We start from the raw sequence: 17,162 nt of genomic DNA, 5'->3' as shown, positions 1-17,162 counted from the left end.
CCTCCGAGAACAGGGACTCGAAGTCGAGCTCCGATGGGTACCTGCCCACATCGGTATCCAGGGCAACGAAGCAGCAGACATCGCCGCCAAGGAGGCGACGGGATGGAGGCCAGACGGACAGACAGGTTCCAGGGCAGACAAGCCGAGAGCCTTGTTCAAACTCAGATCAACAGTCAAGACATGGTCGCATAAACAGTCCCACCACGCGTGGCAAACCAAATGGGAAACCGAGACGCGAGGGAGAACATCGTTCCGTCTCACGCCGAAGCCGACAAAGAAGGTCCTCGAACTCCACGAAGGCCTGAGTAAACGCCAGAGCGCACTCCTGGTCCAGATGCGCACGGAAAAGATCGGGCTCCAGGACTTCCTCTTCAACCGAAGAGTACCGGGCATCACCAACGCCAACTGCCCATGCCGGGAGGGACGACAAACGGTGTCGCACATCCTGCTGCGATGCCGCAGGTTTCGACAACTCCGGCGCCAGGCATTCGGAACCCTCCCAGGACGACACAATCTCCGGGTCATACTGAACAAGCGCAAAGCAGCCGCCAAGGCAATCCGGTTCATAGAACAGACCGAGATCCTTGGGCAACACGGGATCGAGTCGCATACCAGACTAAGCTGAATATTGGGGGGAGACTGTAGGTACGCTGAACCGTTGTACGAGGAGAAAGACCTCAATAGAGCCTAGATATGCATGTACATTAGTAGAGAACCGCGAACTACACTAGGTGCCAGCCAAGGGTAGATGAGGTTGGAGAGCAAAGTGGGAGATTTGGAGACGGCTGGTCGGTGTTTTGCACTGGCGAAGTGGGGCGCTACGGATTAACGTTTGGAGCACGTCGGCTGTTGGCCAAACCCCGCTATCCGGGCATAGCTGCTGACTAAAGCGGCCAAAACCGAGTAGGAATCAATCAAATCAAATCATCCGGGGCAGATATCCACAAGGAGAATTCAGCAATAGATCAGCCCGATCTGTCCCGCTTCTTCCAGCCACTAGCATACAGTGCACCTTGTTGGGGGGGACCAGCCTGAGTTACGTTACATCACTTACCTAGGAAGTTGCAATGATGAATGGTGTATGCATGCGATATCACGAATTGCCGCATGGCCTGTAGTAGCCAAGTTGCAATCCAGAACAGACTGTGCATCAAAGTTGGCCAATTGATGAAGCCTACGGCTCGGCCCAAACATGTTTCCTACACGCACCTGGCCAACAAAAGCAGCCAACAGCTGCCAAGAGCTCCTCAGGCCGCTCGACCCCTCACTGGCATCATCTAGATGGAGCTTAGGCAGCTTTTCTCATGATGGCTTTGCCAACCTAAAGCGGTGGTCACCGTTCCTCGCAACGGTCGGAATGGAACATGATGCGACCGACACGGACCCATCTACAAACGGTAGAGCCGCCGTAATCTGTCCTTAGGCGTATCGATGATCTTCTCACCCCGGAGTGAATCTATCATGTCCCCACTTGCTTGCAGCCTTTCTTAGCGCATGGAGGAGCAAGCTAGGCACCCACAGCTGGATGCCTGAGCGCCTCTGCGCGGCACATGTGCTACAGCTGATATTGGTTACATCCAAACTAACCACTCAGTGCCACTAGAAGTCTGCCAAGCATGCACCCAAAACTCATATTTGTGCTTAAAGAGCACCCAATGATCGACGGGTGGATGGTTGAGGAGTGTGAGGGGATCGTGTCCCTTCGTGATAAGTAACCATGGTCGATGCCGTAGCCCTGAGTCCCAGGCATATGTACTCAGGCTCTGTTGTGATAGGCGGTGAGAGGCACCTTATGATGACCAGTCACGTCCCTCACGTGACGCTCCTACCTCTTCCCCGCGAACATACCAGCCTCATTGTGACCCTCCTCCGCCCGGCTGAACAGGCTTCGAGTGTCACGATAGTACCTACCTAGTACCTTTCCATTGGAATTGCACATCTAACGGTCATTTCTCTAAGTACAAAAAGGACCTTTGAGCTCGCTTTTCATTTGTGCCCGAAGGAACATTCAGGGGAAGCGATGTTTTGGTCGGGCGGGACTGAGGGTGTTGTTTCGGGGGAATCGGTGCTATCTATCGGCGCGAAGCTCGGCCCGGCTCACGTAAAAGTGTGGCGGCAGGGGCCAGGTGTGAAGCCCGCTGTCTCCTGGTGGGTACTCAATCACGCGCCAGTAGCCCAGTTTACATAATCAGGCAGCAGGGAAGCGCAATCCGTGGCGACGAAATTCCGAGGCTGTGCAGCAAGCTCTGACTACATAGACGAGAACACGTGATGGGCCCGTTCGCCAATAGGATGCCTGGCCAAGACAGTGACGCGCTCTGGGGACCAAGGAAGAAGGGCAGCGGTGGCGACGATGGAACACAGCGGACTTAAGTGGGGTACGATCCGATTGGCTTTAGAAAGTATGTGAGCGAAGTTATTGAATCGAAACGTCAATGTCTTACTGGAATGAGTTGAGGCTACCTTCAATGCTCCTGGAGTCGCATAGGTGTCATTAGTTGTATTACACAAGCTGGATGCATTTCTATTCATTTTCAATCCGCTTCAAACCTGCCAACTCTGCTTACTGCATATGTTTTCTAATACAATATGAGATCTGGAGATAACTTACTGGGAAACACCTATCTACTTCAAGATAGCAACGGGCCTTCCGCAACGGGCCAGATGGATGTAATCGAGTTTCTGCGTACAGTATGTACCCGCTGTCGATGGCCAGTCACGCTCAAGAAGTACGCGTGTCTTGATACCACCGCGTTACCAACAGGCTACATCTCTATGTGCGGTTGACAAGATACAACGTACCGCACGCGGCCTCCGGTTCCATAGGCCCTCTGGGCTTCCTGTTGAGAGACTATTTCCATTCAACGCCATCAAGACCTGCTTCGTCATACAGAACTGTAATGCCTTCAAGCTCATGGGAGTAAGACACGCTACAGAGGCACATGAAGAAGAAGGGCAATAGGAATGAGAGAGCTTGCCAGCATAAGCCTTCCATCCCTACGCGTCGAAGATGCCCAATCGTCATATCCCATATTTCAGGCATGAATGACTCACATATTTGGCTTTCGGATGTGAGGGATACGGCGAAGCCGGTCAGAGAAGGGCCCTATGCCCATGAGGTGACTGGTCAAAAGGTTGAACACGTCACGTTGAGGACTATGGTGTTGCTCAGCCATCGACTGACGGGAGTGAGTGGGCAAAATCAACGCGAATACTAACGCGCGGGGGTGGAAAAGTGCATCCGCCGGTCATCGCTCTACTTTCACAATGTCTAGCCAGTATTCCTGCAGGACAGGGGACTTTGCCTCAGCTCGTATGCGTGTTGGCCCCTTTCCCGGCTTTTGATTGTCTCTTGGTCCGCTCGTGTGCGGCCTTGAGGGGCTCTGAAAAAACCTCCGCCGACGGAGTGTACGACCATCAGGACACGAAGTCCAACTATTCCTGATGGCTACCCCTGTTTCCGAAGCAAGCTCAAGGCTATCCTATCGCAATGCGTTCGTCCGTCGGTTGACAGCCTATCGTGATTGAATCAAGTATGTTTTGGTGACCCCAGCGTCCCGGCCTAATGGAGAACTCACTAGGCAGGTTATGGAAAGGAATGTACAGGATTGGATGGATTGAAAGGGTCTGGATGGTTTATCATAGTTAGGAGATAGTTTATATAAGAGCGAGGGAGGAGGTGGATCGAACCCTAATGATACCCTGTTGCAGAATCAATCTCCTCATCATGGCATCGTCACAGACGCACCCTGGTACTTCACTCCCATCATTCGGTTCTGCTTCCTTTTCACTCCAAGAGATATCTCAGATGGGGCTCGACGTTGATCCCTCGCCTCACACAACCTCACCATATACACGAAGTCTCGAGGATCATGAGCCAAATTCAGTAACTTCAAATGAAGTACCTGATTCTGGATCTAGAAACCTCATACTGAATGGAGAGCATACACAGCCTTTTTCAACGAGAGTCCTTCCCAGTCCGAAAATCCGAACCGAGACAGACTCCCTTCAAGGCGCAGCTTCTGTTCCGACTCAATCCAACTATCATCACTTTGTCGGCGATGAACAACTATACCGGTACAACGCCAACATTCAACCAGGATCCTTTGAGCATCAAGCAGCTCAAGGTACATACGGACTCCCATTCGTAGGGCCAATTTCGTACCCATACTACCCCGTCATTCAGTACCAAGTGCATTGCATCGCGGCCTCCAAATTGCATCACTGTTGCGGCTGCATCGACATCCAGCGCCCCAAGTCTGCACTGGATGACTCGGGTCAAGATTCGTCAGAGCAACCTTTGCAGGACAATTCTGCAGCGACGCAAAAATCTTATCCTATCTCCCGACGGAGACAGGAGACCTGTCAAAGGCAGGTCTCACAGGTTTGTCTCAGACGACTTTGTAATGAGATAGACAATGATCTAAGGATAATAGCAGCCGTGTCATATCGTCAGCCAGTCCAACAACGCGCCGCACGAATCAGGCGGCAGCGAAAATTCCTCAGCAGAATATCAATCTCAGTCTGTGAATCCTGAATATGGGGAGACGCCACAACCCGACCCAACTGTGCTCCATTCAACTTTCGAGAAAGAAATCAATCAAAAGTCAACAGAGATCTCAGCAGGCAGTCAGAGTAACGGTACACGCGACAACCAGCGAGGCATTCGAGAGAAGGCCAAACCGGGTATATCGACCAAGGCTGTTAACCATAAACCCAACACAAGGGCTCTTCAGCGCAAGAAAAGGGCATTAGTACGAGGTGGGTTGAAGACCCTTCCTGCTGATTTAGAGGAACGGATTGTCAAGAATGCGATCAGTTCGCAAGGACTCGGTTCCCCGCTGACCCGGGGCGAGATGTTGGAAATGGCGCAGAAGGCACTCAAGGATACTGGAGATCATCGTGCAGTTGGGACTGTTTGGCTTGGACTATTCATGAAGAAGCATCACGAACTTAGTCTTAACGAGTAATAGAAACCTACCCTTGTGAATATGGAACTCCTTTTTGCCGACCGGCTCCTGGTTGAAAGAGAGAGACGCCGCTACTCCAACTCGGTGAGCGAAAGCCACTTGCCGCTTGAAAATAGAGCTCTATTACATTTCCGGTATTGCTTTATCAGTGAATTTGAACACGCTCTGCTGGCTCCTTGGCAGCCACAAGTACAAGACCTTGGTGCATCGTTGTGTAAGCGTAGAGTGAAACTCTTGCTAGTTCTACTATGAATGAAGTTATGGAACTGTCTTTAGTTACCACCAGGCTATCTGGCTCATGGCTAGTGGGGCCTCCCATGTGCTCTCTAAGTTGCGCTGATATGGAGCGGTAGCTCATGTAGACACCGGCCGGCTCTGCATGACGATGACACTGCCAACGACTCTAAGGCGGCGTGGAGAACATGAACTACGCTAGTCCAATGAGTGTAGCGAAATCGCAGCAGCGAAGAGTCGACATGCTGTCATTGGCTCATCTACCGTGATGGAAAGTATTAAGCCTAGTCTTCCTGTGAAAAATTCCCGGACTTCGTTGCTCACCTAGGTCTACTAGCTACTCTATCTGGGATCAAGCAGCTTGCTAGAGTACGCAAACAACACAAACACATAAAATGGTGGAAGCAACAGGCACCCCCCCGTTATAACCAACTAGGGCTTAAGGCCACCTTTACTTGCCCTCCAGAACTTGCCCTGCCACGGGCTGTCCTTCACCATCTCCTAGCGGCCCGATCAGGCCATGGAGACTTTGAACAATACCACCAACGCTTCAAACATACAGAAGCACTGCTTAACTGCTCCTGCGGGGAGGCTAAAGAGGTGGACCAACTCCGTTCACAATTCGATGTGTCTCGAGGTGCAAGATATTATCTTCCTCGTAAATTCGACAATTTGGTACCGGTATAGTCGTTTTTGCTGCGATAAATTTCAAAGTGGCGTACTCGTTCCGAAGCCGTTCCCGAGCCCAAATAGGCCGAACAACAGCGTTCCACCCGGGGCCTGATAACTCATCCTCCCGAAGCTCTCGTTTTACCACTCGATTATCCCAAATTGCCACTTGGCGCTATAAGGTCTTCCATTCTTTTTCGGGGCGCTTTTGTCAAGATATACCTACATTGATTAGCATATCTGCTCCTTGAAGAGTTGATTTGGGCTGTAAGTTTACCCTTTGTCGGCGTCCACAACGAATCCAGTCGCCTCGAAGGAGCAAGCAGGGTCCCCATCGAAGCTTGTAGTATGACAGTAGCGGATGGAGACAACATTTCGAATGACCTTCTCAATGGACCTCTGCCATTGATCGGGCTGCGTCGCACTTTGGAGACAAAGCGGAAGATGCAGTTGCAGTTTTGGGGAACAATTGCCAGCGATGTCCAGAGGAAATGAATTTGCTTGCAAAGTGTTGAGAATGATATCATTCTCACTTGATAGTAATCAGACGGCAACGAATTTTCTTTATAGGAGGTTTTCCCAGGATGGATCGCTTATTAATTAGGCAGCCACGTATGCAGAGGAAACCAGGGCGAGGCGGAGAGAACACAGCCAGCCTCTCGTTCGACCATCATATGCGATAATTCTTCCTCGGCAGCGCTGCTATGCGCTGACTCCTCCTCGGCTTGGCCAGGCTACTAGGCTCCGTATGGCCGCCTAGAATCCCGCTGTTTGTCCGCTGGGATTTCCCAGCTCCTTTCTTTACGTTTACCAGGTTGTGTGGTGGCGGGTCGCAAGATGCGCTGCTTGTTTCCCCCATGACACGAATCGTCTTGTTATACCCCTGGGTCCTTAGACGCTTATTGGGACGATCGTTTGTTTCCCTACGCTGGAGCACTGGGAATGTATCCAAATCACAGCTTGCCCTCTTCAGACGCTTTGCAGAAGGGGTGGCCCATAAAGGCACATTTGTACCATCCGATCGAGGGGGCGCATCCGTCGAAGTATGCAGCAGGCCCTTCTGAGCAGTGTTCAAAACGGTCCCTTCTGAACCTGCAAGACTGACAGGACTGCCGCGTGGGGTGAGCTCGATAGCTATGATACGTTAGAGGATGTGGTGAAGTGCTTAGATTGGTCCCTACGCGTGGATTGTGCGAGTGCCCACCTCTGTATGTCCTTTTGCCTCCTGTGCCAGCCGAGTTGGTATTCCTCCCTGATTGCCTCGTCAGCCTCCTGCTCCTCCACTGCCGATTCTGAAGATGCAAATTCCGATATGGACGGAGGTCTAGGTCGACTCTTTTGGAAAAGATCGTTGTATAAGTTGGAAAAATATTCTAATCTGGCCTCCCAGTAAGCTGGGTCCTCAAGGTCGGGCATACTGTCTCGCGAGCCACGATAGTGGACAACACCGGCGTGCGGAATATAGAGCTCGTCCCGTTCCAGAGCCTGGAGTCCTTCTGGCCGAAAGCTCTGGAGACTTGTCATCGCTGCGCGCACCCGTCCCTTCGCCCGTTCCAGCCTTATTATGGGGGTGTATTTTTGTTCGTATTCATGTAATTTGGCGTCCCAAAAGGCGACATCCTCGAGATCGGGAGTGGGCTTTTTCGCGCCTCGATAGCGGACATCGTAGTCGACAACATAAAGGTCTACGTCTTGTAAAATTCGCTTGCCTTCTATGCCAATCTTATTCAAGCTCCAGAGAATGTGGTACGTCTGACGCTTCGCACGTGCGAGCCTGTCGTCTGGTAGGTCTATTGATGAGGCAGGACTTGAAAAGGCTTCGTATCCGAAATTCTCGAGGTTCCTTTTGGTTAGCGGATGCTCGACGGATGGTTCACCCATTTTGGGGCACTGGTGTTGTGGATGAAGGCAGAATGCTGCTGGATGCGAACGGGAAAGGTTGACGGAGCATGTGTGGGATCGAGGTCGCGTCAGATTGCGGTGTGGGGATGTTCCGTGCCGAGTCGTCCGTGCACCACGGGAGCTCCCAGCCCCACTTGTTCTTGGACATGGATCACTTGCAAAGTACCTATACAATGTACTCTATACTTGGGTGGAGTCCTCTCATGTATCGTGCGCAGCCGCCGGACAGGGGTATGCAGAGAGGCCAGTGAGTGGAGGGTCACCCCCGAACCCCCTCCTTCCCATTGCGCATGATCAGTAGACGGTGAATAAAACACGGCTGGTTAGTACATCAGCACAGGAACACCCGAGTTGCTGTGTTCTTTCGTACTTATCTGAATGCCAATCCACCAACGGGGCACATCCGAAGCGATGGACGACGAAAACCTCCTGAGCAAGACCCTCTTCACCGTCCACTCTCACCGCGATCTCTTTCTATGCGATGAGCATAACGCAGATTTCTTCGTCGGCGGCGAATCGCAGACCTATGCGGCAGACGACAATTCGACACTCGCTATAGACGTGCAAGACGATCATGGACAAGAACAAGACATCACACCTGCCCCTCTCCCAGAGATGTTGCCCTTTCTTCGAGTTACAACAGACCATGAACCTATCGATGCCCGGATTGGATTTGTTTTCGGCAGCGACCCTGCTGTCAGCGATGTCCTCCTCGACAAGGACCCCACGCAGGGGATAAGCAAAAAACAATTCGCAATCCAGGTAAATCAGGAAAATGGAGTTCTCCTTTTGAGAAACCACAGTCGCAACAAAACCAACGTTCGATCTCGCAGTCTCGGGAAACTAGCCTTGAGGCACCAGCGAGCGCTCCAGGAAAACGATAGTGTGCATGTGCCGCTAGGGTTGTATGATATCGAGATCCGACTCCCCGATCACTCTGCACATCGGCGCGATTATCATACGCACTTGTCGAAATTTATCACCAAAATCTCGTCTCAAATCCCAGTCCTTCGAAACTTGGAGTTGGCGTCCGGGCCTAGCGCAAGCACTGTGTCTTCGGGGGCGTCACCATACCAACTTCAAGATAAAGTTGGGTCTGGAGCCTATGGTGATGTATACCAGGCGGTACACCAAGTCACTGGCGATGTGGTTGCTGTCAAGCAACTTGGGAAAGAAAAGGACATGCGACTAGAGGAGGCGATGCTGTTACGCAGCATTACGCATGTAAGACAGATCTTTCATTTCCATAACATGAACCGGGGCTAATTCGCTCGCTAGGAACACATCGTCAAGTTTCATGCCTTTATCATCGAAAGCGACTCGCTTCTCCTCGTGATGGAACTTGTTCATGGCCGGAATCTCGAACAGGAATTCAAGGCCAGTTGTCCAAGTTCGACAGAGTTACGGGAAGCCATCCGGCAGCAACTTAAAGCTGCAGAGTTCATCCACCATCGGGGTATCGTCCATCGAGATATCAAACCCCCAAATGTGATGGTCATGTCGCGGTATCCTATCGTTACCAAGCTCACCGACTTTGGATTGGCAATCACGTTGGCCGAGCTGGCTGACAAGGCTTCGTGTTGTGGGACGGCCGCGTACGCGGCGCCGGAAATCTTAGAGAAGGCATACAACGAGAAAGTCGACATATGGTCTCTGGGGATCATTCTTCTACGATACTCCCACAAGCTTCCATCTTTCCCCAAGGTGCCCAAAGGACCAGCAGATTGGCGGCCTTGGAGGAACTGGCCCGATAAAGTACGGCAACACCTTCAATCCATGCCCTCATCTCCGGCATCCCAATTTATTTCAGTCCTGCTTACACCCAACCCGGCTGCACGCCCTTCTGCAAAGGAAGCCCTCAGCGATCCATTTTTCTCAGCCAAACTCAGCAAATGCTCTACAGAAGAGACAGCAAATGCGGCATTGTCAGGGGATGACTTGGTAGCCGAAGACACGATACGAGCCTCGTCTGCAAGACAAGGACCGCAAGAGACCGCTTCGTGGAATGTGCCAGACACAGAAATTCCGCGTCATGCTACTGCTGTGCTCGGCAATGAGACCGGATCAAATCCCCCAGAGAGGCATACGAAGCGGCAAAAGAACGGCCAAGATCCGTCGCTATCGGAGGCGGTACGTTTCCTCGACAACATTGATGATCCGCTCGAATCCTTACTTTTCGGAGCCGCCAATCAGAGAGCAACAGGCGAGAGAGTTGATACAAAGGTTTCCCGGAGAGCAAGCTACGAAGAAGCTTCAGAGTTACCATCTTTCCGATGGAACGCCCAGGAACAACGCGACTTGACACGAGACGCTAGCCAAAACACACCCAGGGAGGATGAAGAGCAGGACGTATTCACCAATCAATATGAGCTGAACCCAGGGCTCACTTGTCCGCCTGGTTACACAGTGATGCGTTACAACAAGCAATGGATCGGATATCACCCACAGTGGCAGCGAGTCAACATAACATCTCTACTCGCATTAGGCAAAGTCCTTCGATGCCGGGGATTCGACTGGATTGCAAAGAAGCATTGTGACGCAACCATTCTCAAAGGAGCACACTACATTCAAGGCAGCTATATTCTACTGGATGATGCAACAATGTGTTGCGCTGATCTCCGCGCAGGTACAGCATCGACTATTGCACTACGAGTTATTAGATCCGATATCACAAACAATCAGGCTCAGAACAGCATCGGCATAAGTCCTTCTAAACCGTCACGACATTTCCCACCTCTGCCATGCGACCCCGCCCCGCGCTTCCGAATACATGTTGGTAGGAAATCTGTCAGGTTTCAGCCAAAAAACCGCATGGTGCATGCCTTGGATATTTGTCGGGTTGGGGGCAAAGTATCATATATGGCCGTTTCCAAGTTCCTTCAGAATGACCCCAGCATACGGAAGGACTGGGTACCCAGCGGCCCTAACGGAGGATATTACACCGACGAAAAAGGTGCTAATCAGCTGTTCAAGCACTTTCAATTGTCAAGCGACGTGTATCAGAATCTGTTTCGGGAGATTGACAATCATTACAGATAGAGTGTATTAGACGATATCCCAATGCCCATTGCGATGTCTTGTGTGATCCCGTGCATGTGTTCTTTGAGATAAATCATTTCCCAGTTGATACGTATAATAGTATAAATCTTAACGGGCAAGTGTCGAAAGTAGTAGCAGACGTCGTGGCGTCGATGCTGGCCGCATTAGTTAGCAAGCATGCTAAGGAGGGATAGAAACAGATTGAAAACTAGTCATCCCTGAGGTTATCATTGGTCGACTATTGGCTGGATTCCTATCTAACAGGGTCATGGATATAGAGTTGGAGGCTTGAACCGAAGGGTTGCTCAGCTTTTCATCACGAGGCGTGCATGCAGCAGGCGACGTCCATAACATCTGTCAGACTGCCCCAGCACATTCGCTACGGTAATTGTTTCACCTCGAGCGACCTGACTTATGCTTAACTAGAGGTATGAGTAAGGCCAGCAAGGGTATCCTTATACAAGGGGATCGTACACTCATTATATAGATATGGGGTTTCTTTCCATAGCCATTCATTCGTCATACTCATGAATACACACACAATGACCCCTGCCTGTCTAACTGCTGCTCGATAGCATCAAAGAACTCCTATTGATGCGGGCGCTTCAATCCTAGAATTTGGAGTGCACGGGCCATAGTGGTGCTCCCAATTACTGTGGCCCGTGCCACGTTGCCAGCAAGCATGGGGATTACTCGAAGCGACATAACGTTAGTGATGGCAATGATTCGCAGTGAGATATTTCCAACCCGCATGCCTCAACTGAAGATTTAGTAATACAAGGCCCACAAGTGATTTTGTAGAAAGCTGACGCGGCGCTTGCTTATTCTTCGCATCCGCGATCAATACTTTCTCTGAGTGATTGAAGAAGGTAGAACTATTTGTTGTCAGTCATCGTACCCAGGGATAAAAGCAGAATTTGTTTCTCACCTCAGGGTAGACTTGCTGTCGACTGTTACTTATTGGGAGTGTTTAACTTGGAACTGTGGTAAAAGACGTGAAGTTGCAGCCCATTGGTCAGCCGACAAGGGTCGTTGTCCTCACAAGGGTACCAGCAGTGTTGCAGGGAAATGGGGTCTAGCGAAGTACCCCGGTGAGCATGATTTACCCCCGCATTTGTGTAGCTAACTCATTTACGTGACGACCGGAATCTGTAGCGAGCCGCTTCCGCGTCACTTCAATGCGCCTCTACGTTACTCCATCGTCTCCCTCGTCACCCACAAATGCTGTGTTTCGCGAACACGATGGATCACGGCAGCACGCTGGTGGCGGTTACTGCCGATGCTCTGTGCAATATGGATGATGAACAACTACGCGATTTCATGGCACGCCACTACATCCCCGGTGGAAACTACGAGCTGCCTGTAGACGATTGGGAAACGCTCCCCATTGCTGACCGGCTTCGTCTCGGTGAGAGACTGAAGTAAGTTGTGGTCAGTTTGGCCACACAGCTCTGGGACCACTGCTAATTGACGTAGGACCCAAGAAAAAGCGCTCGCGCGAAGCCCGACGACGTTTTCCCGCTCCCTCGATTTGGACTTGCTCGATGCCCGCCTGCATCAAGCCTTTGCTGGCGGCGTGCCGCCGCGCGATGTACGGTTCGCCGACGATTCCGAATGCCTAAGCCCTGTCCTTGGTCCCGAGGCCGAGAAAATAAGATACGAGAGGGAATCATATCAAAGTCTCGTCAGGGCTGGCGGCCGGCCGCTATACGCAATAGACCTGCTTGAAGTTGTTCTTAATGACCCTAGCTCGTTCGTCGACACGCTGCGGCCCTGGTTGAACACTTCTACTGGAAATCGCCCTGAGACTGTATTTCAGAGGCAGCTTTCCAGGTGGCAAGACTTCGGCAAATGGCAAAATGACAACCGGGGTCGGCAAGACGACGACGGTGGCTTTCTTGCATATATCGAGAAAGACAAACATTTCGCAAAAACCGAATATACTAAGGAGGCGGGTCTGAGGAGGATAGCCGAGATTCAGGAAAACCCAGCGTGCCTCCAAGGCGAATGGGAACTGCACCAGTCGCTGCGCAGACGACAGCGATACTTATGCAGGGAGCACGGCTGTAAAGGTTTTGAGGATTATGTTGGTGCTGCGAAGCGTCGTCTGTCATCATATGGTTTCTCGTAGCGGTTTGATTTGAGTGTTGATCCTGGGAGGCAAGATAAGCTGATAACGTGGATCGAGTACCTCAACTACGAATACTGGTGGCTCGACCAATATCGAAATACTATCGAACGCCTCCAGCCGGCTTACGACAAAGCTTGGCAAGAGCTTCTGGCCTTGAACATACTCAGGCCGCACGAGACGGAGGAGTTCTTACGGACATTGGAGTCGCCCATGGAACGCGGATCGGAGGAGGAAGAGACTCAAAAGAACGTGGAGAAAGCCAAGGCACGGGCCCGGGATGTCTTTGCCCTAACCCAAGAACATCCAGACCGAACAAAGATCCCCAAACAGAGACGAGTCGCGATGTTGCAAAACAGCACGAAAAGCATCTTGGACGCAGAGAAACGAGCGCGTGACGTTCGGGCTAGGAACGATCACATTACAAGATTCATTCGCGCCACATCGGAGTATGTCGATGCGCGTAAGAATGACGCCCGACACACCGAACTCGTTCGATGGGTAGAGGACCAAATGCCATTAGTCACTTCCGAGATGACGGCACAAGCGTAACGCCCCGCCAACGGGTCACGAAGTGGGAGAAGCGCGAAGCGGGGTCTTCATACCGACGAGTCACCTTTGGAGGATGAAGTTCGGCAGAAACGACGAAGGCTGGACAAGGAAAGGGCGCCGGCTCGTCCAAATAGTGGATCGATTTCTAGTGACAGGCTCACGTCCACGGTCTTAGATCCAAGGCGAGTAGAGACAAGAGGCGACATGTTGGGCTCCCGATGGGAGCAGACCATGATAGGGCCGTCGTCCCGGGACACTCATTGTCCTACGCTGGCCGGCGGTAGTCACTCTCGTGCCTTTCTGAGTCTACTGCATGCCGGCTCCACGTCCTATGAAGGGCGTATAAAAGCATCCTGTGAATGGCCACACAAGTGTGCTTCTCCTGAACCACTTACCCCACGATCACACCCCTCCTGTAGCAGGGCGCGCATGTGAGGACCGTTGCCGAACTGCATGCATACTTGGTAGGTATTCGGTCTCGTAATACAAGCTGGAGCAATCAGTTGTCGACCATCACCATGTATCACTTCGGTGGGAACAAGGCTGCGGGGCCAGACTAACTACATCAAGCGTGGTCTCCGTCGTAGTCTCTGCCGTCTGCTGTGAGCTCATGATCTCCAGGACGTATACATTTCCGTCCACTCGCGTTAAAGCTCACATGTTTTTGAGACCATTTGAATGGCGGCGAGAGATATTGTTCGACTAGGTAGTATCGTGCATCGCCTCGGACTTTCATCAGACTATTCCCAGCCGCCCAGTCTTGGTTACATCTACGTACTCGTGGTCAGCCTATCCAGTGACTCATCAAACCTTCATGCATGCGATAACGTCTCAATGCTTCTGGTGTGCTAGCCAATTGCGTAGACTCCGGGTCAGAAACCACACCTTCTATCATTGATCAAGTCATAACAGCCGTATAGTGGTGTCCAGGTACTTTCGTGCCATCTCTGGTGCAGCCCACAGTCACTCACGAGCTCATTCCGCCGCCATTCTAATCAATTTTTAGGTCATTTGGTCTGCCTCAAGGCAGGGACTACGCCAGATTCGTGTCTCATACGACCCTGCCGTACCTAGGTGGGAGGCTGACAGTAGAGCAATGACAAATGGGCAAGCTTTTTCGTCCTTGAAGAAAATAATGTGACTTGTTTTGATAGACCTTACAACAGTAAAAGGAATCAAAGCAAGGTCCGGTGGACTAGTGTAACCGCGATGTTAGGGGGTTGGGCCCGGATGCTAAGGAGGTAAGTATATGTGCTATGTATCTCTATAGGTGTGCAGAGAGATTATATGAGTCTGGCTACCAGAGAATTCTCTACAACACGAGTAATCAGGCTGGCCAGCTCTGTGCATGAGTCCCCTGCTCTATGGGACGAGGTTGGCTGGAAACATGTTTTTGTCAAGCATGGAAACCCGAACGATTTGTCAAGACGGCACCGGGGGTAGTATACCTCAATACGTCAAGACGCCCGCAGCGATTGGAACAAAGTCACAGCCGAGAAGATTGGATGATAGATCACCGTATATTTAGCGCTCCAGAGCGAAGGTAGCTTAGCCGATGCTGCTGCCAGCCACCCCTGGCAGACACAAAGGACTTGCCGATAGATGTGGCGTGGTGTGGACGTGGATATCCGGGACTTGATGTGATAAAGAGCGCCAAGGGTTTTGACCCAGCCAGGGCAGAAATAACGATGACGGCCACATCGGCAGGGCATGCATGTTTGCGATAACAGGACCTCTTGACCGAGTAGTGGATGTCGTGGCGTGCGTATACATCTAGGCGGCGTCGGACATGCTGTTGGGTTGCCTGTTGACGAAGTCGAGGGGCAAGGAGAGCCTCGACCAAATGACAACATTCGACCAACCATTCTTGACGCTCGCGCTAGCGCGACGCCGTGATACCTAGGTCATGGGCTCCAATGTTTTGGTGCTGGGTTCATCTGGGCCCTGTGGCCATGCAACTGTCTGTCAGTCCCGCATAGCTTTAGTGCCATGCAGCATCATTAGCTTCGTCGGACAGTGATCTCATCCCTCTAGTGCAGCGTGCTAACAGCAACAGGCTGGATGTTATGGAATATGTGGGTTCGTTCAAGTTGTTCCATGAACACCCCATTTCGATTGTCTTAACTTCAGGAATACTCGCACATAATGAATCAGAAGTCGGAGAACTTCCCTAACCAGAATTCTCAGCACTCATCCTTCAAGTTCAAATCACACATACGAAGCGAAAATTTCTGCAGGGCAACAAAACATGTGGATGAAATTGTGACTGGAAAACAAGATAATCCCATGCAGTTAGGGTAAACTTGGCGTACTGCATACATGTTACTGGGTTATGTGTTGAACTTTACCACAGTCTAACGAGGAAGTAAGTAAAATAGCCCATAGGCAGCCATGGTTATTCAGGCTCCTATTACAATCTGCTATGCTTGTGACGGTGTTGAATCCAGCCACCCTAGCTCCTACTTCCGTAGCCCAAAGAGAGACATAGACTCAAATTCTCAACTCAACGTACAGAGGACCTAGCTTCCAACCCTTTCCAACTTCACGATCCATCCAGATGAAGTAGTCGCCATGGATTCCCCTGTATTCAATGAATATCCATGTTCCGGTTTGTTTGTTGACCGTGACCCTTGATCTTTTGCAATCGGATTGCCACGAAAGTTCCGAGGGGAGCGTAGCCCCGAGAGACAACAGGCAGTGAGTCAGAGGGTGCGCCGGTCCCGCCAGATGATCAGTAGTTTGATAAGGCTGCAAGCTGTAGATTTTCTCAAACCTAACCAATGGACGGTGACTAGGGTCTGCTTGTTGTGACATGTTTGTTGCAAAGGAGATCATCTTCCCGGTAAATTCTCCTAAATCGGTAGTGTGGACTCTCAGCTGCCGCTCAATCGGAGAGGTGTAATCATGTGCCTCAGCCTTGAACAATCGGAGTTCTTCTGGCTCCTGTGCACAGCTTCGTATAAGTGTTGTTGGCTGACTGCATGCTGGGCTGGGATTTTCCATGGAGACAAGTGCCATATCTCTCGTGTGAAGAGCCAGGTATTTTGCAATGACTTCTGGCGTCAAATCTGTGACTGACTCCGGGCAGGCGGATGACAATTCCGGCATGTGGGCCTCCACCTCTTCTTTGAAGACCGACTGCATAGTCGCAAGGACTTCAGGGTGTATCATATCATCGTCCGGTTCTGACTTGTTGATGCCTGGCTCTGAGGTAAGGATTGCCTCTGGAATGTTCGTGAAGTCCGATCCTTGTGTTTGGGGTATATCGGTGTTTGTGTTGGCTGCAGACTCTGGCGTACTGGCCATGGCTGGGTCACTGCCCGTGAGCTCCGACATCTTTCGCGTTTGCTATATGGGCGATGCAGAAATGGAAGAAAGGAAGAAATGGAGAAAGAGATAAAGATAGAGACAGAGAGAACAGTTATTCTGCATCAGTCCGATCGTGGGTTTATATACTTTTGATCATGGGCCTAGGCGCTCGCGACACCCCGAAGGCATGATTGACGTGTCGAAGATGTCCGCAGATGTGACTCGCCAGTGTGATTCATGCCTTGGCTAACTGAGCGAGAGGGAGAGGGAGGAAGTATGGGCTGCAGCATCGTCAATGGTTGCAGTATTGCGCTCGGCAAGCAAAGTAATGGGTGACATGCAGCAAGCAGCATGACGAC

General features: G+C 51.3%; 5 protein-coding genes across 5 annotated transcripts; 3 read left to right on the top strand and 2 right to left on the bottom strand.

Annotated features, from left to right (window-relative positions):
- Positions 1 to 13: 13 nt before the first annotated feature.
- On the top strand, positions 14 to 625 carry CABS01_16439 (zinc knuckle; the record flags this gene model as incomplete). The annotated part of the gene is made up of 1 exon (XM_060549769.1): positions 14 to 625. A coding segment is annotated over one exon (612 nt), but the record flags the coding sequence as incomplete, so codon positions are not given.
- A 5,918-nt stretch (positions 626 to 6,543) lies between these two features.
- CABS01_16438 (uncharacterized protein) lies at positions 6,544 to 7,754 on the bottom strand (the record flags this gene model as incomplete). Its single annotated transcript, XM_060549768.1, has 2 exons — positions 6,544 to 7,007; positions 7,055 to 7,754. 2 exons carry the CDS (start codon positions 7,752 to 7,754, stop codon positions 6,544 to 6,546), a joined length of 1,164 nt encoding a protein of 387 aa, XP_060389398.1.
- A 432-nt stretch (positions 7,755 to 8,186) lies between these two features.
- CABS01_16437 (uncharacterized protein) lies at positions 8,187 to 10,814 on the top strand (the record flags this gene model as incomplete). Its single annotated transcript, XM_060549767.1, has 2 exons — positions 8,187 to 8,999; positions 9,054 to 10,814. The coding sequence occupies 2 exons, from the start codon at positions 8,187 to 8,189 to the stop codon at positions 10,812 to 10,814; spliced, it is 2,574 nt and encodes an 857-aa protein (XP_060389397.1).
- Positions 10,815 to 12,056: 1,242 nt separating this feature from the next.
- Positions 12,057 to 13,494, top strand: CABS01_16436 (uncharacterized protein; the record flags this gene model as incomplete). Its single annotated transcript, XM_060549766.1, has 3 exons — positions 12,057 to 12,235; positions 12,291 to 12,919; positions 12,980 to 13,494. The coding sequence occupies 3 exons, from the start codon at positions 12,057 to 12,059 to the stop codon at positions 13,492 to 13,494; spliced, it is 1,323 nt and encodes a 440-aa protein (XP_060389396.1).
- A 2,490-nt stretch (positions 13,495 to 15,984) lies between these two features.
- On the bottom strand, positions 15,985 to 16,830 carry CABS01_16435 (uncharacterized protein; the record flags this gene model as incomplete). The annotated part of the gene is made up of 1 exon (XM_060549765.1): positions 15,985 to 16,830. One exon carries the CDS (start codon positions 16,828 to 16,830, stop codon positions 15,985 to 15,987), a length of 846 nt encoding a protein of 281 aa, XP_060389395.1.
- Positions 16,831 to 17,162: the final 332 nt, after the last annotated feature.

Source organism: Colletotrichum abscissum (assembly GCF_030869225.1).
Source record: "Colletotrichum abscissum strain IMI 504890 chromosome Unknown Scaffold_98.1, whole genome shotgun sequence".
Classification (NCBI taxonomy): Eukaryota; Fungi; Ascomycota; class Sordariomycetes; order Glomerellales; family Glomerellaceae; genus Colletotrichum; species Colletotrichum abscissum.
Note: the sequence above shows the minus strand (reverse complement) of the source record. Positions and strands in the feature narration are given on the sequence as shown.